Source organism: Solanum verrucosum, unplaced genomic scaffold (assembly GCF_900185275.1).
Source record: "Solanum verrucosum unplaced genomic scaffold, falcon-dt-bn FXZP01000032.1, whole genome shotgun sequence".
NCBI lineage: Eukaryota > Viridiplantae > Streptophyta > Magnoliopsida > Solanales > Solanaceae > Solanum > Solanum verrucosum.
The window spans coordinates 2,665,935-2,691,612 of record NW_026020569.1 but is presented as its reverse complement, the minus strand read 5'-3'; the positions used below and the strand labels follow the sequence as shown (position 1 = coordinate 2,691,612).

The window sequence follows — 25,678 nt, the reverse complement described above, 5'->3', positions numbered from 1 at the left end:
TTAGAAATCTGGATTAAAATCTTTCCTATATAATAATAGAAAATATTTTATCTTCAAAAGTTAAATTTTGTACAACTTATGTGAATTAGTCGAACCCAGGAAGCAAGTCTCAAACACAAAGTTGTGGAGAAATATTAATTCGTTACTTAAAATTTTCTTTTTGACAAGTTAGTCAAATAGACACTTGAAATTAAAGCGAACCAACAAAAGTTGTGGCAGAGTGATAAGTATTTCTTCATTCTTAATCAAGAGGTCTCGAGTTTGTGCCCCTTGGGTATGGAATGTCTTTATCAGGGGGCGCTTGAGCTCCAATATGAGTACCGAACAACGTTTGGAGAAATAAAAAAAGAAAGAAATTAAAGCGATATCTTAAAACCCCATTGTTAGTGGCGAATGTTCACTGACGCACTGCCTCTCTGGCCCGAATTCCCTAGCGGACGGCCTGTGTCACTTGCTGCTGCAGCAATAAAATTGAAATAAAGAGACTTTGGCGGCACTACTATATCACTACTCACATTCTCCTTCCCATTTTCGTGCAAATTAAATATACTCTTCCTCCTTCTCTACGCCAGCTGCTGTCTCTTTCTCTCTCTTTTCGGCACCTCAAAAGGTATGTAAACGCTTTCGCAATTACTCAACTGTTATCCTTTAAATATGAATGTTAGGTTTATTCATTTTGCAATTTTCCGTTGTTTCTTCTGTGCTGTGTAGAGTGGTGAAGTAGAGAGCCAAGGGTGAGTATGGGAGCTTTTTCAAATGAAGAGCTCAGTTTCTCTTCCAATTTCAACTTCGCTTCCTCTCAAGATCTCAGATTCTCTAAGCAAATCCATGACAACGTTCACGGCAACATCTACATTGATCCGGTATGTCGCTGTCTCTCACTCTCTGCCGGCTAGTTTACCTTCTACATTTCTGTACATGTTTATACCTGCACTTATTCAATTTATAGGTATTTAGTTTTTCTTTTGTTTTGTTGCTAAAGAGCAATTTCAAATGTGTATGCTATATAGCCAAAAGTGTACTACTATTTTAGAGGAAATTGATAACTGTCAATGAAATAAATGAGAATTTAGAGCTATTTTGAGTTGCATTCATACATTTTTGTTATCCAAAGTTTTCTATGGGTAAGTCGTTGCTAAAATTGTACCCGCGTATTAGCCAAATTTGATCACTGTCAAACTGAATAAATGAGTTCAAACCTATTTTGAATATCAATTCGTAAGTTTTTGTTATCCACAATTTTCCTAAAAATCTTCAACAAATACAAAAAAAAGTTATCTAGAACGCTTGTGCCTAAATTTTGATTTTGTTTCATTTAATGAAAGATTAGTGACCATGTGACCATAACAATTAACAAGACAAGATGGTTATTTCTACATTCATGATTTATTCGAGAAGCATATCAAGGTCAAAATTCATAAGTTTATTTTGCTGGTAAGAATGGATCGATCTCAAAAGAAATGAGAGTAACAAAGTGTTTTCTGACACTGTCCTTGGTTAACCTGTGATGCAATCCTCCTTCAGCTTTCAGGCTAAAACATGTATTTTATCCAATAGATCAAGGAGTTGTTATTGACCCATAATTATTTAATAGTGAGCGAGTGTTTACCAGGCAAGAGAGACACTAGGGTGTGGTGGTTACTGTTTTCTCATTGTGATTTCAGATCTACACTCTTATTTTCACTATTCTTATACATGTTCTTTAACTTCTTATTGAGAGCTTTGTGCAAAAGTACTGGAAGTTTAATCTTTTCTGAACTTTGCAGCTCTACTTGAAGTTCATTGACACAGAACAATTTCAAAGGCAAGTTTCCTTATCATGTACTTCTAGTAGTGTAGTAGTAGTGGTAGATCTCAGTTTTTTTTTTATAAAAGTGGTAGATCTCAGTTTATTGCATGCCGACTGTAAATATATGTACTTTGTCGAGAATATGTTTTCATATTGACTCCAATCTGCCTATGACCTGATGGTCATCTTTTATTTTCTTCTTTTTCGGTTGTATGTTCAACACTTTCTCATGAGAGCTTTACTAGAGTTATTGAACTGTTTTTTTCTTTTGTTTTCCAGGCTTCGTGATCTTAAACAACTAGGTAAGTTACTATCTCTTGTTCCCTATTTGCATACATGGTCGCAAGCTTGTTTATGCTAGAACATCAAATTTAGCTTTGTGACTCGATATGGGATTTGAAGAAATTTTCTCATCTATCATCTACGTGTCCTCTGAAATGCTTGGCATCCCAAATTTTAGTTCTTTCATATTGCAAAATTATTACTAGTATAAATGTGGGATGCCATAAAAGATGTAAGTAACCTGTATTTTATTGTAAGTGATTTTGGTTACCAAAACTGTGACAAAATTGATAACTATCTTTGCCTCTTAAATATGTTCTGAAATTATCTGCAACTTTCAGCTTCACTTTGTGAATAGAGGTGACACTTGAATGCACATAGTCTGTTTCAACTTCAGTGGTATCTAAATTGTGGTTGCATTTCAGACTGTCATCGGATCCTTGTAAGGTCTTAAGGAAATTGCAAGATATCTTGTTTCTTAGTGTCCTATGAAGACATATCTATATAGGTTATTCAAGTTCTGGATATTCATGTAAATGATGACTTAAGAACTCATAATTAGCTTTTAAAGCCCTGCATTTATATCTGCCATACAAGCCTCTTGCAGAGGCAGAGGCAAGCCCAAGGTTACAAGCCTAGATGCAAGTTGCAAAAAGACTATATGGTCTCCTATTGCTCAATGGGTAAATTTCACCTTCTGTTAAAATGAGATCCATATTATCTATTCGAGAAGTTTATATTATCCATCTTCCACTCGGTACTTGATGCTGCCATTGGCTTTTACTGTTATGCTCAATGTTGGTGGAAACCTTGTAAATCCAGGAGTTAACAGCCTGGTAGTGACTTGAATTTGTTACTAACATGAGCTCTTGGATTCACTTTAAGGTGTGGCACACATGGTCTATCCAGGAGCAGTGCATTCTAGATTTGAGCATTCCCTTGGAGTGTATTGGCTTGCCAATGAAGCTGTCCATAAGCTTAAAACCCACCAAGTATGAATTTGTTTATACTATTATTTTGGTTTCTCAACTTGATACTACCTGAGGGGTTCTCATGTAATCCTAGTGTTCCTTTTACAGGGAATGGAGCTTGGAATTGATCACTTTGATATACAAACAGTGAAACTTGCAGGTAAGTGATATGGAATGCCTTGTGCATGGATTGCTCTTCCTAATGCAGAATAATGAATCCTCCATTCCATTGTGGTTGAATTTCTCAGGTCTTCTACATGATATTGGACATGGACCTTTTAGTCACTTATTCGAACGCGAGTTTCTTCCTCAAGTTCGCAATGGATTGGACTGGTAATATTTCCTGTGGAATGAATTCTGTTATTTAGATACCTCTCAAAGATAGCTGTCACATTCTCATGCTATTCAATTTTTCTTGGCTAATAAGAATTGAATTTTTGACATTTCCAATTCCCTGCAACATTCTCAATCTTAGCTGACGCTTCTACTTTTAGTAAGGGCTTGAAGTGATCAAATAAGGAAGAAATGTATTTTACTTTTTTAGAGAGGGAATGCTTTCATATTGCCTTCTTGGATGCAAGTCTTTAGGAAAGCTCTAGTTTTGCCCTTTTAACTTCAATAAATCAATATGTCTCCATCCCAATCTAGTTGGACAGTTTTATCACTTAATCATAGGAAATAAAGTTATGCTTATAGCATAATTATGTGGTAGAAATCCTAAAGTTGTAATTAATCATGGTGGAGGACCTTGGCATATGATGATTTTGTTTAGTTGTTTCCAACAGTTTGTGTCTGCTCTTGCCTGCAGCTTGTAGTGTTGATATTGAGAAAATATTTCCTAGTTAACTTTCTTCATATTTTTGTTGTTCAAGTTTCTTTGAAGCTTCTTGCACTCATAATGAGGTGATGTCATTATTATGGTGTAGTGCATATTAATGACCTTGTTTTATGTTTTATTTTAGGTCTCATGAGCAAATGTCTGTGGATATGATTGATCACATTGTTGATGAGCGTCGTATTGATATTGATTCAGGAACTATTAAAAGGGTCAAGGTAAGATGAATTATTTTGATTTATGCTAGCTGATATCATACAAGATGAGAATGTTAATTTTCTTATAACATGTAGTATTGACAGTTTCAAAAAAAAAATATTTCCCTCTGTTTCAACTTGATTGTCCTGTTTTGACTTGGCACGAAATTTAAGAAAATAAAGAAGACTTTTGAATTTCGCGGTCTTAAATTAAAGATATGTAGAATGTACCAAAATTGTCTTTTAAACTTGTGGTCTTAAACATGCCATGTGAAAAGTTAGAATTAAAGAGTTTGACAAAAAAAAGGAAAGAGACATTCTTTTTTAAACGGACTAAAACGGAAAGTAGGACAAACAAACTGAAATGGAGATAGTATGAAGTATTTGTGCAAAGTTGTATTGTCTCCAAAAGCAATTTGAATTTGAGGTGCTACTCAAGTATGCTAGACATGTGGAACTTTGGATGACATCAGCTATTGGCTGAAAGAGAATTTGTATTTTGGAACTAAGACCTGCTAAGAGATAGCTTCTTTCATTAAATTCTCTTGAGCTACTAGTAAAGAAAGAGCTTCTGCTGATTTGCAATGCTCTTCTTTACAATGCTTTTCAATGGTAACTGATGTCAGGTCTTAGTAAACGAATTCTACAACCAAGTTATGACTATACGTTGGTTGAGATACTAAAGTTATTCACCATTCATGTGAGTTATTATTACTTCATGCGAATTCTACGACCAAGCTATGACTACGTTGGTTGAGATAATGAAGTTATTCACTGTTCATGTGAGTTACAATTTCTTCATACAGCTAAAAGCAAATTGATCGTACATGCCACAAGTCATCATAAGACTTGTTTATATTGTAAGCAGGAAAAATTTTAAACGTGGCCTTTTGACCTCTATATTTGACAGGATATGATACTTGCTAGTTCCAAGTTTACGTTGACAAAAGTAAGTCCTTCTCTTTCCAATTTCCAGCACATAGTTATCAGGAGGAAAAAAAACGCGATTCTTGCAATTTGACTGTTTTCATTGGACATGCATTTACACTTCAATCTGGAAGTTTTAGCTTTTTATGCTCATCGTTTCACATCATATTCCTTTTGAAACTTGTACACTGCTTCAATTTGATTGATTGATATGTAGAGCTCAAGGGAGAAGCAGTTCTTATATGATATTGTGGCTAATGGTCGAAATGGAATCGATGTTGACAAGTTGGTTTCTCAACTATAGATTATTCTCTCCTCTCTTTTTTTTCCAACCTATTCTTTTCCAGCTTTCACTGGATGAAGCTTTCATTGGCTTGCAGGTTTGATTACATTGTCCGAGATAGCCGAGCGTGTGCTGTAGGATGCAATTTTCAGTTCGAGAGGTTTTTTCTTTCATCTTCTTGGTTATTGTAAATTGACATCTTTTCACAAATATCTGAGAGAAAGGAAAAATAATTCTTTACCATGAAACTGTCTTCATTTTCTGTAGGTTGATGGAAACTATGAGGGTATTGGGAGATGAGATATGCTATCGAGCCAAAGATTGTTAGTACTCAAGTCTTACCAGGATCTTATTTATTTTTGTTTGACTTGTGGTCTTATTATTTGTGTGGATAAATCCTCAGATTTAACCATCCACAAGTTATTTGCCACACGAGCTGATCTACACAGAACTGTTTATACTCACGCTAAAGTGAAGGTACATAGCTAATTTGACGAAGTTGTGCGCTGATTTTCTCATCAGCATATCTGAAATGTGGAAGTTATCATTTTGTATGTCATTTTTAAGTGTGTGGAGGTTTTCAATTTGTTTTCCCATCATTGTACAGGCAATAGAGCTTATGATTGTAGATGCACTAGTGAAAGCAAATGATTATCTACACATATCATCACATATAGAGCATCCTTCTCAATACTGGAAGGTCGGCATGGTCTTTTTGTTAGGTTCAACCTCCTTATTTCATGGAACCATGAAAATAATTTCTCTGTGTATGTGGAAGTAGTTAGATGACACCATTTTAAAAACCATCGAGACTGCTCCAGACCCGGAACTGAAGGAATCTAGGGATTTGATCCTTCGTGTTCGAAGAAGAGATTTGTACCAGGTACTGAGGTTATCTAATGGGTGTTGATTAAGCGGTTATATGAGTATTATGGAATGCTTGAAGTTTACGTTCAATTCTTGTTTCTGTACATTGCAGTTCTGTAATGAGTATGTTGTCCCAAGAGACAAAATAGAGCATTTCAAGGATGTCACGGCACATGATATTGTCTGTTCGCAGGTAGCTAACATAAAGCATCTCTGTTTTTGGGAGTCTTTAGTAGTTCTATGGTAATAATCATTATCTTACAGAAAAGTAGCGATGAGATACTTAATGAAGAGGACGTTGCTGTGACCAATGTCAGGATAGATATGACTCGCGGGAAGCATAATCCGCTTGAAAGGTTTGTCAAAATGGGTCATCCTATGCAGTTCTTGCACTTGCACGGGATTTCTCTATCTATCCCTCTCCTCCACTTTTATCATCATTCTGAGCCTTTTAATTTATTTTCTTTGTATGCTGGTTGGACGTGTTGCCTCTGCCAGTATCCATTTTTTCAAGGTACAGACTATGGGTTCTACAAGTTTGAGCATCAAAATCTATTCAATTACTTTTCTTGTCTGCATTTCATCTTTCCTGACCTCACTCCTAATGATTTGATTGAAATTAAGGATTATGAAAGTGACGAGAAGTTCTCTATACCTGATGATCGCATCAGCCACTTGCTGCCATCATCATATCAAGATATGATTGTGAGAGTCTACTCCAAAAAGCCCCACCTGGTCTGTCCAGATAAAGACTCTGCATTTGTTTTTTGTATTCTTCTCCATTATGTCTGATCTCAGTTTTTTTGTATCCTACTCAAATTTTCAGGTGGAAGCTATTTCTGATGCATTTGAAAATTTCCAGTTAAAGACTTATGGAATAAAAGCACAGGTTCATGCAACACCGGAGAAGAAAAAACGCCGTGTATGATATTTCCCCCAGTCATCACTACAAAATATATTCTACAGTCGGTATATTTGGTTATAGTATATCTCAAGCAACATATTACAGCCAATTTGTACAGAAGTCTTTAAATGACACGTGAAAGGGCTCTCAAGAGTTATACTAGAGTTTTTGTAGAAAGTTGCTACCATTTACTGGATATGATAATATCCTCCCAGTATTCTCAACAATTTTCTGTATCCTAGCACAAAAAATGGATTCTTGGTATGACCGATTTCTGAATATTGCAGAAGCTCATGCTTCCGTAATACCTTCTCTTTCTACTCGGTGGTTGGTGAATGAATATATGTTAAGAGGATTTGATGTACCTGAAGTTTGTTTATTTGCTTAGTTTTTGAAGGAAAGAACAACAGTTCTATTCATGATGAGTACCATCTATTTTGACTTGAGCAGAATTTGCAAGTTGCAACTGCAGAAAGGTAACACTAAAACTCTTGAGATTTATAGCAGGAATCAATTTTTGATGGGGTCTACGTATAATCTTGGCACTCTTTTAATTACGCCATATATTGAAAAGTATTGATCTTCCATGGAACAACATATTAGCTGGGAAATTGTCGTGCTTCTCTATCTTTTGAAATTGATGGTATAACCTTTTTGGTACTAAGCAGCACTAGATTGTTGATTGTAGTTTGATTTTTCATGCATTCCATTGCTGATGAGTTGAAATTTAAGAGTGCACTCTTAAATTGGAGATGGTTAATAATGAATTCTTTTTAAAATCAGTTAAATTCCCATGATCATTAATTTTCATGTTCATATTTAATGAAAAAAAACATTATTTGAAATTTATGAAGTGGCCTTAATCTTTTTATGAAAAAAGTGAATTAACTTTTATGGATTAAAACAGGTCCTTAGTTTCTTGATAGATAACTAGTCAAGGGATGTAACTTGTAATTTCTAGGATAGTTCAAGGATGTAGTTTAAAGTTAAATTTATAATTGAAGGATGTTTTTGGCCATATACTAGCAAATACAGTTTGCTTTGCCCTTTTTTATAAGAACGGACTGGTGTCGATTATGATCCTGGAAGAGAGAAAGTGAAGCAAAACAGATAAAGTGAAAAAACAAGTACCAATATAAAAGTGAATTGATGGTTGCTAGATTGATCCTCTCCCGTTCTATTTTGGGAATAGAATCTCCTTGATTTGAGATCAAATATGCTAGACTTGATTTTCATTCTTGATTGATGGGACTTGCAGTAAAACAGATTGAGTGTCATCAAGTTCCAAATCAAAGACCAAGACAGGGATTTCTCAGAGTTCAGTGGTGTTAGGAAACCTAGCCCTCTTCATTCAATCAATCAATCTATCATGGGGAGAAAGCTGGAATCTCTATATCCTCTTTGCTTCTTTATTTTTCAGGGTTTTGTAATTGGTGATGAAAATTGAATCTGCCCTTCGCTTGCCAAACTTCCCTATAAATGTTTGATCCATAGGTTAAGCATCAAATGTCCAAGCAGTGCCTTATCTCATTAACTTTTCAATGAACGTATTTCTTTCTAGTATGTTATACTAGTTAGGGTTTTAATGGCATCCCCTATAATCGAAAGTGTGATGTATATAAATTTGGAATTTGCCTGTGGGAGATATATTGCTGTGACATGTCAAATCCAGATTTGAGCTTCGCAGAAGTGACATCAGCTGTTGTGCACAAAGTACAAATTTAATTTCAGATGTATCTTGATGCCAACTGAACATGGACTTTGTTTATTCAAAGTTAAAAAGTCAAAAACTCTGCGTCAAATAGGGGATGAAGTCAAGTTTTGTTGGAAAAGATGGATTTATAAAACAATTGGGGAAATAGCAAGAGAATTATTAGTTTGGATTATGAATTTAGAGGTATGGAGAAAAAATAAACAGATATATATTGCTCCACATTTAGTTCCTGAAGTGAGTGGAAGGTAAAATGGTACCTTTTGGCCTAATCCGGGGGTTCACATTATACATGATATTTCAAAAGCAAGAATTGAATATATGATGAAAATAATGATTACACTCTTCACAGAGTATCGTGAACAACTCAATGCAGGTCTTAATTCCGATAATTCCTCACTTAAATGACATCTCTAACCAGCAATCTTGTAGCTTGGATTCACAAGATTATCGAGGCCAGATACAACTTGTATTGATTCTATCACATCTCCCACCTTCAGATCTGCCAAAAAGTCCTCATTTTCTGTCACATAACCAAACACAGCATATCGACCATCCAATATATTGGCGTTGCTAGGAGTCAGTTCACTTTCTTTCAACAGCCAAAACACCTGACTTGAGGCAGAGTTATTCTCAAATTCCTGTAAAAGCGCCCATAATCCAATGAGTGTTGACAAATATAAAGGTCATCAAATAAAGTTACATGAAATAAGCAGATGCAACATCAAAAGTAAAGGTATCTCACTTCTCTAGCCATGGCCATTGTTCCAAAAGCATTGAAAGGTAGTCTTGTTTGAGCCTTGTATAGGCCAAGATCCTGTAGAAATTATTCCAGAGACTTATAATATACAGAAGGAATAAGTAGGAATATAAAGTGAAAAGAGAAGAATACTATGATAAAGGCAAATATGAAACCTTTGTTGAGTGTATCAGAAACATTTTGGCTGGTTTAGTATAATGGAGAACGTTCATGTTTAAGGCTGTGAATCTGTGATGGTGTAAGTAGGGAAAGTTTAGTGCTGAGGGAATATAAATCCATTTCTCAACACGGATTCCTACTCTTGGATGATGGGAGAAGTGAGATCTATGCAAGAGCAGGAATGCCAAAGGCCCAAATGCTGGGGCAAGTGATCTTTCTCTCCACAATTACAGGTCTATGGTAATTTCTAAGACCATCACAAGAAACTGGGTATAAATGTATAATCCATATGACGATAGTCTGGCTGACAACGTCTACTCTTATACTGTTTATAGCTTCTACTGAGCAATTGGAAAGAAGTAAGTGATCAGGGGTAGGACACCAAGAAGTTAATTTTAGAGGTGGCAAAATGACAACAACATGAACTTACTTCTAAAGTTTCTCCATAGAATGGTGCTTTTTCACCAACCACCATAATCTCTAGAGGTATTGTCCGGGTTTTCTCTGTACTGGGGTCAATAAAACCTTCAGCTGGACCTTCAGGATCTCCTGTTTGGACCACAAATCCATCCGCTGCAGAACATCCACAATAATGAGTTTCAAGAACATATACAGGTCACAAACTAAACAGACAACATTCCTTGTTTGATGCATAGACAGCTTTATTTGTCCATCAGTTTGCAAAAATCATAAGCTTACCTCTTTGAATATCCATGCCATCATAGAAATGCCTCTCGACCAAGTCTATAAAATTTCCAGCAGTAACTGGAGCATTATATCCATCTAGAACAATACGAAATACGCATTCCTCCAGGTTGGGATTGTCTTTGACTTTGACCTTCATATCCACAGTTGCTCTTCCCTTCAGTAAAGGCATATTTTGATATTCTTCAGGTACTTCATATGGGAATCCATCCACCATATCCTCTTCAACACTGCAGAAATCGAATGCCCCAGGAAGATCTCAGCTGCAGTCAATGACAAGGGGTCTAAATGAGAAAGGCATAATTTTGGAAATTCACCATTTTTAAAAGTTTTCGTCACTCCTCACTTTCTATTCATAGAATTGGTCCATAGCCAACAAAAAATCTTATTTTGGTATTCAAACTGGAATAAGTAGCTAACTTAAACATGCATCCATCCATTGACACTTCGGTGCGTCCATGGCATAAATTCTACCAAAACAATTGCTTTGTCAAAGTTTCTGAAGAAAAAGTTATTTTGGACCAAGGTCTTGACTTTTAGAACATTCCAGTTCTAAGCACAGAAAATACAACACTGTATATGGATATTGACTTTGCCTAAACCAAGCTACCCATTACATATTCAGGGCAGAACAGACACTTCGGCTAAGTATGTACATGAGTGGTCTCTTTTTCAGTCTCACGTGAAGTTAAAATTAAGTACATGAAGCAGTAACCAAGCATCATACTGATGCATCATCAAACAGAAAATCAAAGCCCGACACCTCATTCCTCTTTACAACTCGCAGGGTGCATGAAAATGTGCATCAAAAGAACAAGGCAAACTAAGCTATCAATACTTTTTTATAAGTAGACTAAGCTAGCTATACTTACCCTCCAACATAGTTAAGCAATTCCTTCTGTTTAGGTGCAACAGCATCTCGATTCCTGTCTTCAACAATTTGTTGAAGCTCACCTAACCCAGCTTCTAGTTTGTTTAGCAATTCAATAGCGTGGTCAGTCTTTGACTTAGCTACTCCTGAAACAATCAAGGTTTTCCCTTCCTTGAGAGCTCGAGATGCTTGTCTTGTATTCTACACAGTTAAAATACGAACCACCATTACAAATCTAGGAAGCTACATTAAGGAGCAGATTCAAGCCAATAAATTATCTAAGCGGGAGCAACTAAGCAAATGACATCTTACTCTTTCAACAGAGTCAAGTGCCTTGACACCAGCAATCTTGAGACTATCAGTAATATCTTCAAGGGGCTTTTGGACTTCTCTTATTGCCTTGTTGTCTATAGGCAATGCATACCTCAATAACGCCCCTGGATCCTTAATTGGTGGCCCTGAGATCAATACAGAGACATCTGGCAATGCTGGGGTGCTCGCATGAGCAGGACTCAACCATTGCGATCCAGGTAGTCCAGTTATCAAACTAACTGACAATGCAACTGCAGCTGCACATTTCTTTAATGACAAAAACCAATCTTTCTGCAGTTTCAGGAAAAACCTTCATCGTGTAAGTTCCTACTTATTTAGAACACACACTTGAGAACTTTAGAAAGAATTGTCAAGTGCAGTCTTGTCATTACTTACAAATGCTAACATTGTACAGATAAGGCAGTGAGTTCGGCTCAAACTATAGGTATACAGTAGATTTTTTTATACTAAAAATACCAACACTACGAAGTAATAAATGCAATTGTACTCTCAAAGACTCAAACTTCTCATTTAGATATTGAATTCCCATTATCTCATTTGGAACTAATGAACACCCATTTTTTTAAATAAAAATGAAGGAGAATAATAGAACGTACCTCTTTGTCTTGGCATTCAGATTCAGAAGGAAGCGAGCGTTGTGAAGAACATAGTGGAACAAAATGGCGGATCGATCCTTTACTTAGAGCAGGTGCAAAATGGCTGTAATTGAGCTTGGGCTTGATGGATTTGGTAGAAGTTGTTAATGGGGAAGAAAAATAGTGGCAGGAAACAGATGCTGCCATTGATGAATTTACAACTAGTTTGTTTACACAGTTAAGCAAATGTAGAGGACATTTAGGTTTGGAGAAAAAAATATCTTTGACAAAATGTAAGTGGTATTAATGGAGAAATTGAGATTGAAAATTAGGTGTAATGGACAGGAGGAGAGTGGAAAGAGATAAGGATAAAATTGGAATACCAGAGACTCAGGTCAACCTCATGCTCTGGATAAGATGATTGAGTGTCACTTCACTTGGATATTAGTAATACGCGACATTTAGTGGGTTCTGGGCTTTATCGCTAAATTGGGCCGAGACATTGCACATAATTTTACTCCCTAATTTTACACGAGAGAGTTATTTACATTTTATTCTTATTTTTTAGTATTTGAGAATAGGAGAGTAGAAGATTTAGTAATTTTTTAAATGATAGGGAATTTTAGAGAATATAATAAAATAAGTAGTGTATTCAGATAATTTTTCTATTTTGATGTGCATCTTTTACCCTTCGAATTATAGGCGCTAGATTTTTGTTATGAAAAATATTACTCTTTGATTGTTGAATTGCAGGAGGTGCATTTGTTGAAAAACATACAATATAAATAGGATAATATTTATTTATTGTATATGGAGTATACGTTGTTTAGTCCTAGAGGCAGAGAATTCTTTTTATTGTAAATCCCCTTATTGATTGCGCAAACAGTATTTGTTAAGGTTACTTGTACAGAAGTAGTAGATGACTACTTCAAGGACAAAAACTCTTTCATTAGTTATGGATTGCGGATATTAATGGCACCAAAGCTAAAGAGATCTCATTATTCAATTTGTTACGTAACTTGGGACACTAGATCGTAACTCAACTCATGTTGAAATAAATGGTTCGCGGAGGATCAAGATTTTTGAGTATCGTAAATTTGCTTTACTCTGAGTTGTGTTAGAAACCATACATTATGCAATTATGTGGAAAGCAGAAAATGCCAGCAATCATGGAAGCTAAGGGAAACAACATGAAGATTATATGTTCTCTCAGGTATAATGAAAAACAAATTTAGTACTCAATTATAAACTGAGGTAAAGAATCTATATTCAACTTTTAAAAAATTACTGAAAATTGAATGACTAAAGCAAATGCCGCAGAAATTCGTATTCTCGTGGAAATACGAAGGGGATAACAGAAACAAAATCTAAGAAACAAAATCTAAGGGGATCATAGTCTTCTGTTGAGTGTTGGGAGAAATCAGACGACGTTTTGGAGCTCTACTTTAGATGGCTTCTCGTCTTTGGGAGGCGGGTTGCGGTAAATGACGATCAATGCCAGCTGAACTAAAGCTAATAGTGCTCCAACTCCGTTTCCAGTCTACACGATATCAGAGCATTACAAGTTAATTAGTATACAAATCAATTCCAGTTACAGAAACAAATACTGTAGATGAAATTTAAGAACAAAAAGACACACCAAGATGTAGGGATCAAACTTGAGGAGAGCATAGCCGGCCCAGCAGATTCCATTAAGGAAGCATGCTATGGAAAGCGTCTTTGGCAAGAATTCAGCACTCTTTGTTTTGATCACCTTGTACTGTTTTCAGAAAAACCACAAAAATTAAAATTAGCCAGAGTACAAAATAAACTACTAAGTTTGATATTCTACATATATGAAATTAATCAACACCAGAACTAGGCCTTTGTACATACCATGATTGTTAGAGGGGATCCATACATACAAATTCCAAAGGCGGTAGCCAGAATTCCCACAACCGTGGTTCTACTTGCGTAAGTGTGCAAGCCTAACATGGTTCCAGCTACGGCGGCGGCCAGCCCCACGATTTCACCGAACAAAATGGAAACTATTTGTAGCTGAGATTGAAAACACAAAGTGTTATATATAAGAGCATAATTTTTAACTTACATTAAAAATTGGTTAGATAGTTACCCGATATCTTTTGCCAGTGTAGAAGAAAAATATGGAAATATAGCACAACTGCATGAAGAGACCAATGCTGTTGATGGTGACCACAAGAATGCTGTGTGGATGAACGAAAGGCATGCCGTAGAAAATCCACATCATACAGTTCATTGTAGATGCAAGGTATGGGTATGGGTGGAACTCCTCCACCGATTTGTTTTTGATGATTCGACAAAATGTTGGCCTGAATTAATCACAGAAATCAAATTCAGTAAACATTAACTTTGAGGATAACAGAGTATATTTAAACTTTGATTTTTCCATATAGATGCCTAATTTGATTGATGTTTCTATGAATTAAATCTCTTTATTAAGTGACTACACATGAGATTAATCGAATCGAACTGCTATTAAGCAAATAGCACAGAGAGAAGATATATTACACTGGCGAAGCAAAGAGAACGAACGATAAGACATTGCCTGCAAAAGAAGAAGAGATCGAACATTAGAGAAATTGTTTACATAATCAAACACGTATGCATGTATGTATGTCAACAGACTTAAATTCATACGTCCTACGCCTAATCCGTTCAGATTAGTAGAATTAATGCTGCCATGCATCATGCATGTGTCCATGAGAACTTTGATAAATAGCAGGAAAAAAAAAACAGAGGAAGAGTAGTTTAGACAAATCGATTCATCAAAAACAGCATAAAAACCTGGTTCATTAGAAGAAATTCAACAAAATCGAAGTATCATCACTCAATTCATTCACCAATTCGAATGAGAATCAATTAACAGAGTTCAATCTACTTAAACGTAACTATAAACACTTTATCCATCCAAAATCAAAAAAATAGAAGAGAAGATCGAAAACTCATACCGATAATGCCGACGACAAAACGAATATTATCTGCACTCAGCACCATCTTCGGTAGCTTTTGAGAAAAAACTTGAACGAACGAACAGAGGAATTCCGGATTCAGAGAAGGGAAGAAAAGTGTGACTAATGTGATGGAGGGAAGAGAGGCGTGTTTATATAGATGTAGAAATTAAGTTAATAGAGTTTTAGTGGGACTGTGTCCTAACTAATCCAAATTTAAGTCTTATTTGGATTCTTCGTTTCTTTCATCTACTCCGATTAGAATTTCATCCAAAACTTGTTTTAATCCAACCCTTCATAAACAAGGTTTACTTTTTTATTTTTCGTCTTTATCATATCTTACTATATGTACCAAATGATTAAATACGTAACTCTGGAATAAGTTAATTAAAGCTAAAATAATGTAAATGAAACTTTAAAGTATTAATTAAACCAAAGAAATATTTTAAAATTCATGAATCAATATTATTGTATTAGCATTAAATAATAACTTGATAAGAGTCTTGTCAACCTATTATAATATATACTCCAACAAAGTTAAATTATATCACGGTGTGATTTTCTTTTAATTATTATTATTATTATTATTATTATTATTTTCAACAGACTATCACGCCAAACGAGAGTGCAGTGAGTGTTCCGCTTAGTTAGTTACGTAATTGCCTATTGATATTATTTTCCCAATTATTTGCAAATTAATCTTTTTTTCCTAATTCTTATTGGTTAATTACACCAACTATGTACCCTGGCGTGAAAGTCAATTATATTATTAATAAGAAGATAAAACTCTGATGAATGTTGAAATAATAATTCAACGTTGGAGTAGGAATCTTAAGTTGTTTAAGATTTGTTATTTTTTAATTATGTCTAGTTAGGATTCATTTGTTCTAATCTAATATAAAATAGGTTTTCTAGTTCTAGTTTAATGATTTCTTACTATTATAAATAAGTATTATAAATAGGGATGTTGCTAGTTAGTTTTAATATACAAAATATACATAATAGATAGAACTTGAAATAATTTTCAAAAAATTTTATGTTTATAAATAAAATATTATCGTTCAAATTGGTATTAATTATTATTATTATTATTTTATATATAAAAATGTCTTTTATTTTTAATAGACTATCACGCCAAAAGAGAGTGCAGTGGGTGTTTTGTTTAGTTAGTTACTGTAAGTTATGTAATTACCTACTTGTATCATGCTTCCACTTATTTGCAAAGAAATTCTTTTCCTAATTCTAATTGGTTAATTACATCAACTATATAGCGTAGTGAAAAGTCAATTATATTATGAATAAGATGATAAAACTTTGATGGATGTTGGAAGAATAATTCAAAATTGGAGGGGGAATTTTAGATTGTTTAGGATTTTTTTTTTGCTTTTATTTAATTATGTCTAATTAAGATTTGTTTGTTCTAGTTTATATAGAAATAAATTTTATAGTGCTAGTTTAATTTGGTTTCTTACTATTATAAATAGGAATGTTGCTAGTTAGTTTTAGGACCTGTTTGGGCCCCAAGTTTTATTTGGGACTATTTGGAAAAAACTCGGAGAAAATTAAGCCGTTGGCGTTTTTGGCCACATAACTTGGCAAATTTTTTTGCCAAGAATCCCAAGTTCCCAAATATGAGAAAAAACTAGTTTTTGGGAACTTGAGAAATATTTGGGAACTTTAAAAAATTCAAAAATTACCCTATACTTTTATCTTTTATAAAAAAAAAATACCTATCATTTATTACTTCCTACTAATATATATTTTTATAGGAATAGTTTGTTACAACCTCCTCCGAAAAAGTTTGAGTTTTAATTTGAATGATTAAATTGAAAAAAAAAGAATAATTTTTTAATAGATTGTAATAATAACCGAATGAAACTAATATTTATCTACCATATCTATCCATTATTTTTATTTAATAGAATCAAACCAATATTTATCTACCATATCTATCCAAATTTGGTCACAATGGTACCTCCGGAGGTTGTTATAATTATAACTGAATCAATGACAAGTTTGAATATGCATTAATGTATTGCTCTTGCCTATATTGTTATTTTGTTGTTGTTGATTGTTATCATTTATGTTATAAGGTTATTTTTAACGGAACATATTCATTATAAATAGATAATACAAACTTATGAGTATTTTTAATAGTTTTTAGAACTTATAGGTATAAATCATATTTTTTGAAATAGTCAAATATTTTTGGGACCAAACATAGGGTGTTAACTTGGAAAAAACTTGGCTCAAGTATTATTTGACAAAAATACATGGAAACTTGGAGCCAAACGCTAGCTTAATATACAAAATATATAAATTTGAAGTAATATTCAAAAACTTTTATGTTAATAAATAAAATATTGTCCTTCAAATTGGTATCAGAGCTTCTCTTATTATTATTATTATATAAAAATGTCTTTTATTTTTAATATGAAGTAAGTAGAGTTTTAGGCGGACTATATCACAACTAATTCAGATTTTATTATCATTATATGAAAATTTCTTCTTATTTTCAACAAATTTTACTAACCGCCAAAAGAGAGCGTTGAGTAATTGTTGAGTTAGTTATTGTAAGTTATGTAATCATTTTTTCACTTATTTACAAATAAAACTCTTTTTCTAATTTTAATTGGTTAATTACACCAATTACGTACCCTGGCGTGAAAGTCAATTAATAACTTTTATTCAAGAACTTTTATTTATAAATAAAATATTGTCTTTCAAATTGATATCAGAGCTTCTATTTATTATTATTATTATTATTATTATTATTATTATTATTATTATTATTATTATTATTATCATTATCATTATTATAATATAAAAATGTCTTTTATTTTTCAAATGAAATTAATAGAGTTTTAGTCGGACCGTATAGCAACTAATCCAGATTTTATTATCATTATATGGAAATGTCTTTTTATTTTCAACAGATTTTACTATCCGCCAAAAGAGAGTCGTGAGTGTTTGTTGAGTTAGATATTGTAAGTTATCATTTTCCCACTTATTTGCAAATAAATTCCTTTTTCTAATTCTAACTGGTTAATTACATCAATTACGTACCCTAACGTGACAGTCAATTAATAAGAAGATAGTTGAAGTCTGTTTCTTTTATACTTATCTCAATTAGATAAGTGTCAAAAACATATCTAAACTATTCTCTTTTTTTTTCTTAGTTTCATACCTAAATTAGTGAGAGCTAGAGTCTCATACCTATAATATCACTTATTAGTTTGAGAAATACATCTTCTTTTATTGCACTCTCTTCATGGTCTGTGTACTATATGTCTCTTTTATTTTTTTAAAATTGTCAAATCACACTCTATATGGACAAAACATTCAGCCTTCGCAAAAATTAAATAAATTATTAGTATTAATTAAAATTAAAGATTAAATAAATATTATCCCAAAAAATCAATATTTTTATACAATAAAATCTATAAAAAAAAATCTCACCCCACTTCATCACTTTCTCTCACCGTACCCCCCCCCCCCCCCACTCTTTCAAATAATAATTCAGATATTATTTTATTTTCTACCCCACTCCACCTAATTTTCGCTTCCAATTTTTTTTTCATTTTGTGTTAGATATACACATCTTTTTAGGAAAGTATTTTTTACCTGTTGCAAGACTTTTTAAAAATATATTTTTTATGTTATTTTTGGTCCACAAGTAGAAAATAATTCCTAAAAATATTTTATAAAAGAAATTGAAAAAATAAAAGGACGGGGGATAGTTCCGGGAGAGGAGGTGGTGGAGTGGGGTAAGAAAAATAATTTAATTTAAAAAAAATGTTTTTTTCTTGGGAAAGTAACACTTTAGTCTTTAATTTTTAATTAATACTAATAGTATTATTTAATTTTTATGAAGGTGGATATTTTATCCATATGGAATGTCTTTTGGCAAAGTTTGTTTTTTAAATAAAGAGAGAGTGTATTACACACATCATGAAATGTGTTTCTCAAACTAATAAGTGATAGTTTTGGTATTAAACTCACACTCCCGATAGTTTAGATATGAAATTAAAAAAAAAAAAAAAAAAAAAGGTTTAGGTGTGTTATTTATACTTTATCTCTAATATTGATAAGAAGATAAAACTATTGATAAAAAAATAGTACAACTATTTGCTTACTAAATATTTCTATAATTCATATCGAACTAGTAATGATGCATTTTATCCTACACATACTATCCTTGTTCTATTTGTTCCGCTAGTATTACTACTAGCTTAATGTATAGAACTCAGGAAGAAAATTACCAACCTGTTTATCTCGAAATTCATAATTTAAAATAATAAATGAATTTGTAATGATCGCTCCATATTGATACCAAAACCGAGTTTTGCCTATACATAGCAGAAAATAATTTTGATTTGAACTTGTTCTCTTGTATTTTTAAAGAGCCAGCGCAAAACAAGATTAAATTGTTCTAACGGATTTGACCGTTCTTATAAGGATAGATTCATATTCACACGCACCTGATCATTGTAATGACCTCTCGAAATCAATAATCCTCATTTCTCCACATCTCAACTCCGTAACCATATGCATATTAAAGGCTCCTCAAAGACGTGTGAGCATTTCTTTGAAGACTTTAACCACCTATGTTAATTAAAGCTTCTGCTTGTAGTTTAGACAAATTGGTGTGTTAAATCCAAGAATTAATGGGATTCTAATTCGTGACAAAATTGTTAAATTGTTGCCTCTTGACCAGTGTATTAGAAAGATTAGGAATAAATAATGTAACAATTTTTAAAATCTGGTGTTGTTTGGTAGAGTGTATTAGGAAATATAATGCATGCATTAGGTGTGTGTATTAGTAGTACCTTGTTTGGTACACTTTTTCATGTCATGTATAACTAATGTATAACTAATGCACTCTATTGTGTATTAAGTTGTGTATTACTAATATCAAGGAATTCTAGGTATTAGTAATACATAGCATTTTAACACTTGCATTAGATTAAATAATTACAAAACTACCCTTAAAGTCTTTTCATTCTCTTTGTTGTCATAAGTTTTTGTTTTTACTTTGATTAGCTTTTCAGTGTCTTTTAATTTGTTGGTGTCTTAATAGGCTTTATGTCCTCTTAACTATTTAAAAAAAAATAATCTAATTTCAATATAATTTAATTAAAAAATTTACTATTGTGACGATAAATTTGATAAATTAAATTCTTTGCCAACTTTTCACAAAAATATTTTGATGCAATAGTACAACTATTTAATATTATTTTTGAAAAATAAAAAGAAGAAGATTTAATGATGTTTTAGCAAAGAAATCTTTTTTGATGTTTTAGCAAAAAAATTTGTTGCAAAGGAAGTGTACAAATAAATAAAGTGTGAAGGATATTTTTTAGGGAAAATGATATGAAATAGCAAACTATTATTTCAAATTAAATGTTATAGTCATAGTTTATTTTAATTGTAATTCGCAGCAAAACATCCCCTTTTTTTGCCATATGATTCGATATACAATTAGTCATTTTATACATTTCGGTATAAAATGTATAAAATGCGTTTGTATTTGTATAAAGCGAGAGAAAAGAGTATATACAAATACAAATTCATATATTTTTGTCATATACACTTACAATTATATAAATACATATCTTATTATACAAATTACAATGTATAAATGAATTTATACAAAACTGAACAAGTTGTATAAAATTGGATGTTTGTAGCGAATTATACAAATCAAAAGCTCCATAGCAAATATAAAATTTGATATGGAGCACAATTATGCAAACTAAAGCTATAACATACAAATATGATTTTTATATTTGCTATATGTGAAAGCTGCTCTATTTTTAATAGAAATTATGCAAGAATTGTTATTTCTAATAACATCAAACCAAACAATGTATAAGAAATAATGCTTGCAAAACTAATGCAAGCATTACTAATGCAAGCACTACTAATGCACCCTATTTTGCATTGTTCTTATACACTCTACCAAACGACCCCTTAATGTATATGGTGACAAATCGAAACTTTGAAGATACTTGAAGGACCAAAAATGAAATAATGATGGTGGTAGTAGTAGTAGTACTTTGTTGGGCTCCTATTTTGTTTTGTTTATAGAGCTGACAATTCCTCTGTAAAGTCATCGGCCCAACTGGAGATTCTCATCTATTGATAGCCCAAGATGTACTGGCAAAACAAATAGGCCAAACTTATTTGACTTGGATCTTAGGAGGAAGTTTCTAGCCCAATTAACTCGACTTCATAGTCCACATACTTGAGTGAAGTAAGTTATGGTTAAGCGGGTGTGTTTGGTACGGAGAAAAATAATTTTTAAATTTTTTCATGTTTGGTTGGTTAAAATATTTGAAAAATATCTTCTCTAGGAAAACAAATTCATTAAAAATGAATAAAATTACTTTCCAGATGGAAGTAGGGAAAACAAGGGTCATAAATGACATTCCAAGTTTATTGTCTTCTCCCCACCTACCTGATTCCCCCAACCCTCACCCCTTGACCATCACCCACCCCCTCACCCAGTGGCGGAGCCACATGAAGTTGAGGGGTGTCGACCGACACCCCTTCGTCGGAAAAATTACACTATGTAGCTAGACTAAAAATATTTTTTTATGTATATATATATTACATATTGACACTCCTTGACTTCTACGGGATTTTACTTCTTTATATTTTGACACCCCTTTGTCAAAAATCTGGCTCCGCCATTGCCCTCGCCCCAATTCCCTTGCCCATCAAGTTTATATATTGTTTTGGTAGATAACATATAAATGTCATTATGATAATATTTTCTTACTTACTTACCAAACACTAGGAAATAAATATAAAAAAAAATCGTTTATTTTCAAAAAAACATTTTCCTTTCATACCAAACACACAAAGATAAAGAAAAAATTATCATTTTATACATCATTCATTGATGATGGATGAGAAAGAACAATACTCTATTCTGTTCACTTTACTTGACGCTAGGAGAGTACAAGTCAAATCGTAAAGTCAAATCGAAAAAATAATAATTTGTGGTTTGGCTTGATTTGTTTAGCGTTGAAAAAAACACTAAACACTTTTGGTTTGGTTTGGTATTAAAAGAAAAAAATCAAATCGAATTTAGACCAAACCGACATAATATATATTTTATTTTATAGATAAAAAAAATATTAATTATAATCTACTTTGTTAATATATTTGTAATTAGTTTATAATTTTTAATGTTTAGATATATTATTTCAAATTTGGGTTTGTAAACTTTTGTAACTATTTTATCTTGTATTCAGATCGGAAGTTACAATTATACTTTTATAGTTTTTCAAAATTCGAAGTTAACAATTTGCTTTGTAAATATTTTGTCTTGCATTCAGTTTGACTATAGCCTTTAATCTTATAAATTTTCATTCAACGTTTTTAAAGTTTAGGTTATTAAACAAGTAGGTGAAATATACTTGATCTCTTTTTCAATCACCGTATAGTTGTAAAAAATCCGATAAAATGAAAAAAATTGACTAAACCCAAAACCAAAAAATATAACTTAATGTGGTTTAATTTGGTTTTTAGATTTAATAAATCGGCATAATTGATTTATGTTTTTTTTAATGAAAAAACAAACCAAATCGACCTTTGTACACTCCTATTTGACACTTTTCCCTCTAAGAAACTATTTATAAAGAGGTATGTTTTACTAAATTATTATCATTCATTGCGTTTTGAAAAAATTAATTTGATTATAACTTAATATAATAAGGAAATTATGGGAAGAAAAACAACAAATTCTCTTTTGATATACTAAACTAATTTTACCAAACGAATAGTGTTCCTATTCTTCCTCTCCCATAACTCCCAATTCTTGCAAGAGAATACGTGCATGGCTTTAATTCTCATCCTCTATCACCTTTATTGTATTTGTCTTTTTCATTAAAAAGTATTCCAATTAATAATAACAATAATAATAATATCCCAAGTAGATATAGAGAATATGTAGAGCATTGTTTATGAATTATATATGCTCGTACGCGGAGTTTACATAACATTTACTTCGAAAATTCTATTTTACGCGGTATAGTCACCAATCAAAAAAAATAATCGTCAGATATATAATATTCCATATATATTTGATGGAGCACTAAATGTGTAACATCTCCTTTATGTTTTTTCTAAAGGCAAATACACCTGCATTTAGTGACCACCCAAAGTGTGTAAAAAGATTAATAGATCACCAAGCTATTAAAGTTTAAATGTTTACTTCACTTTTTTTTTTTCATTAAGATTATTTAGGTTGAACGTTTAAATTGATCTTTCATTTAACATTTTTTCAATAAAATATTTATAAATATCAAAGGTGGGCACGTAAATCAAGAAATGTCGATATATTAAAAAGATTCTTTGGTCAAAAGGTGTCTCCCATATATCAATTCGTGCTCCACATTCTCTTCACCTTAACATATAAGCAATTAAAGTACTACAACTTTTTTAACATAAAGAGACCATTAATAATAAAGTTGTCTTTAAGCCTTAAGCTCTCATCCACACCTATTCTTATCGGCCGCACTATACTCCATCACTCTTTTTTTCTTTAGTTTTTTTCATGACAATAAATATCTCACGTACATGAATTATATCTTGTTGTGAGGGCTTAATTTCCTACATTGCAATCTCTTTCTGCATTTCCCTTGCATCCACCCTCAATTTTTAAAAAATATTATACATATATCACACACTTACAACAGATTTTGAGCATCAAACTATATAGTATAAAATTGGAGAACTCATCGATATATATATATTATTTGAAAAAGAATTCTAGCATAACTCCATTAGGGATCAACTTCATTCGCAGAAAAGCACAGCACGTAGTTATAATTTAATTTCATGTATGATCATTATTTATGGTAATATATAGAAATGTAATAAAAATATTTTTAATCATATTATAGTCACCAACCTTTACTTACTATAATAAGTAATGCTATAAAATTATTTCCGTCAATGAAATTATTGTACTTCTACCCTTAACTATATTGGTAAAAATAATTTAAAAAATTGAAAACTATATTGTTAGACCATTGACCTTTTTAAAAGTTAGTGTAAAACAACTAAAATGGTATTGACACTACTTAGAGTAAAATTTGATGTTATGAATTGAAGATATTCTTATATAATAGTAAAGTCACCTTGATCATTTTGCGAATTAAAGTGAGTAAATTTCAATTGTGATATAATAGAAGAAACAGTTTTATGAACAATTATAGCAAATAATTAAATTTGAGTGTTGATTGAGAAACAATAATACAATGCTTACTACTAATAGGATTGTCCCCTTGATTCCATTAATATAAGATGCCCGCCACTGTTTGCGTAGATTAGAGATTAATGATTACATGTTACGATACTAAATTAATTACAACATGTTCAGTCTTTATGGAACAGCTACCGCTTCTTAAATCATGTTACTACGTATAATACTATAGTATATAGTATTATTATTTGGTGTCTGCTATATATGTTATCTTCTCGAAATTTGTGAAAATCCAGTTAGCTTTTCTCTCATTTATTTATGAGTTGTAATGGGTGGAAAGTTTTATTATTATTATTAGAAAATAAGCTAATGTTTTCTTTAACATGAAAAAGATTAGAAGTTAAAGGTTAATTTAGGGCAAAGGCCAAGCTTGATTTTACTTTCGAAGTATATATACTTTATCATTAAAAAAAAACTTAGGAGTATTAAGTATTAATTTAAACGTGTCTCACGTCAGTCAATTTTGGAATACATTTTTTATTCTCTGAAATGCTCTGTTAAAGGGCATGACTACTTTTCTTTAAAAAAAAAGAAGATAAAGAGTTTGAAAAATATTTCAACTTTGGTTGAATTTGCTATTGCGATACTAAACTTTCATAAGGACCTATTACCCCCTAGACTATTTAATACCGTATTGTTTTACCTTATGAACTGTTTAATAGTGTATTTTAAAGGTATATATGTGTCCAGGTGGACATTGCTATTTATAATTTTGCATTATTTTTTATGTCCACGAGGGCAAATATATATGTTTAAAATACGGTATTAAATAGTCTAGGGAGGTAATAGGTCCTCATGAAAGTTTAGTATCGCAACAACAAATTCGACCAAAGTTGGGGTATTTTTCAGACTCTTGTCCAAAAAAAAGTAGAAAATATTATATATCTAAAAGTAATTAAATTAAATTCACAATGTTTTTATCTAGATTTCATTTGTAAAAATATAGTACTAAATACGTCGTTGCTATAACGTTTTTATCTAGAATTAATTTTATTGATTTAAGGAGTTTTAATGGAAATGCTATAAATTATTTAAAGGTATAGCCTATTGTGATCAATGAAATATATATTCAATTCGAATACTAAAGTTATTCTAGAATTCATAAGATAATTTAGTTCTCAAAACGCTCAATCTGACCTAGAGTTTATCACTTATAGCTAATCGTTAATCAGAAACATAAACATCAAATGAGAAATCCTGAATTAGTTGAACTCAATCTTTTACAATCTAAATTATTAGTTCATGGAGTTCAATAATTTCTCA

The 25,678-nt window shown here is 32.1% G+C and overlaps 3 protein-coding genes across 3 annotated transcripts; 1 reads left to right on the top strand and 2 right to left on the bottom strand.

Moving 5' to 3' along the window:
• The first annotated feature begins 361 nt into the window (after positions 1–361).
• Positions 362–7,419, top strand: LOC125810829 (uncharacterized). Its single transcript, XM_049490320.1, has 20 exons — positions 362–610; positions 712–863; positions 1,767–1,804; positions 2,069–2,091; positions 2,957–3,063; positions 3,151–3,202; positions 3,291–3,375; positions 4,005–4,095; positions 4,985–5,023; positions 5,219–5,286; positions 5,382–5,444; positions 5,552–5,607; positions 5,688–5,761; positions 5,892–5,984; positions 6,066–6,167; positions 6,264–6,344; positions 6,416–6,507; positions 6,650–6,665; positions 6,776–6,886; positions 6,978–7,419. The coding sequence occupies exons 2-20, from the start codon at positions 741–743 to the stop codon at positions 7,077–7,079; spliced, it is 1,416 nt and encodes a 471-aa protein (XP_049346277.1). The 5' UTR covers positions 362–610; positions 712–740; the 3' UTR covers positions 7,080–7,419.
• Positions 7,420–9,079: 1,660 nt separating this feature from the next.
• On the bottom strand, positions 9,080–12,565 carry LOC125810830 (peptidyl-prolyl cis-trans isomerase CYP38, chloroplastic). The gene is made up of 7 exons (XM_049490321.1): positions 12,191–12,565; positions 11,574–11,864; positions 11,263–11,462; positions 10,385–10,620; positions 10,116–10,258; positions 9,512–9,583; positions 9,080–9,407 (listed from the first exon to the last, which is right to left on the bottom strand). The coding sequence occupies exons 1-7, from the start codon at positions 12,374–12,376 to the stop codon at positions 9,180–9,182; spliced, it is 1,356 nt and encodes a 451-aa protein (XP_049346278.1). The 5' UTR covers positions 12,377–12,565; the 3' UTR covers positions 9,080–9,179.
• Positions 12,566–13,571: 1,006 nt separating this feature from the next.
• Positions 13,572–15,230, bottom strand: LOC125810842 (bidirectional sugar transporter SWEET6a-like). Its single transcript, XM_049490334.1, has 6 exons — positions 15,139–15,230; positions 14,699–14,735; positions 14,283–14,499; positions 14,045–14,206; positions 13,809–13,928; positions 13,572–13,709 (listed from the first exon to the last, which is right to left on the bottom strand). Exons 1-6 carry the CDS (start codon positions 15,182–15,184, stop codon positions 13,590–13,592), a joined length of 702 nt encoding a protein of 233 aa, XP_049346291.1. The 5' UTR covers positions 15,185–15,230; the 3' UTR covers positions 13,572–13,589.
• Between the last annotated feature and the right edge of the window lie 10,448 nt (positions 15,231–25,678).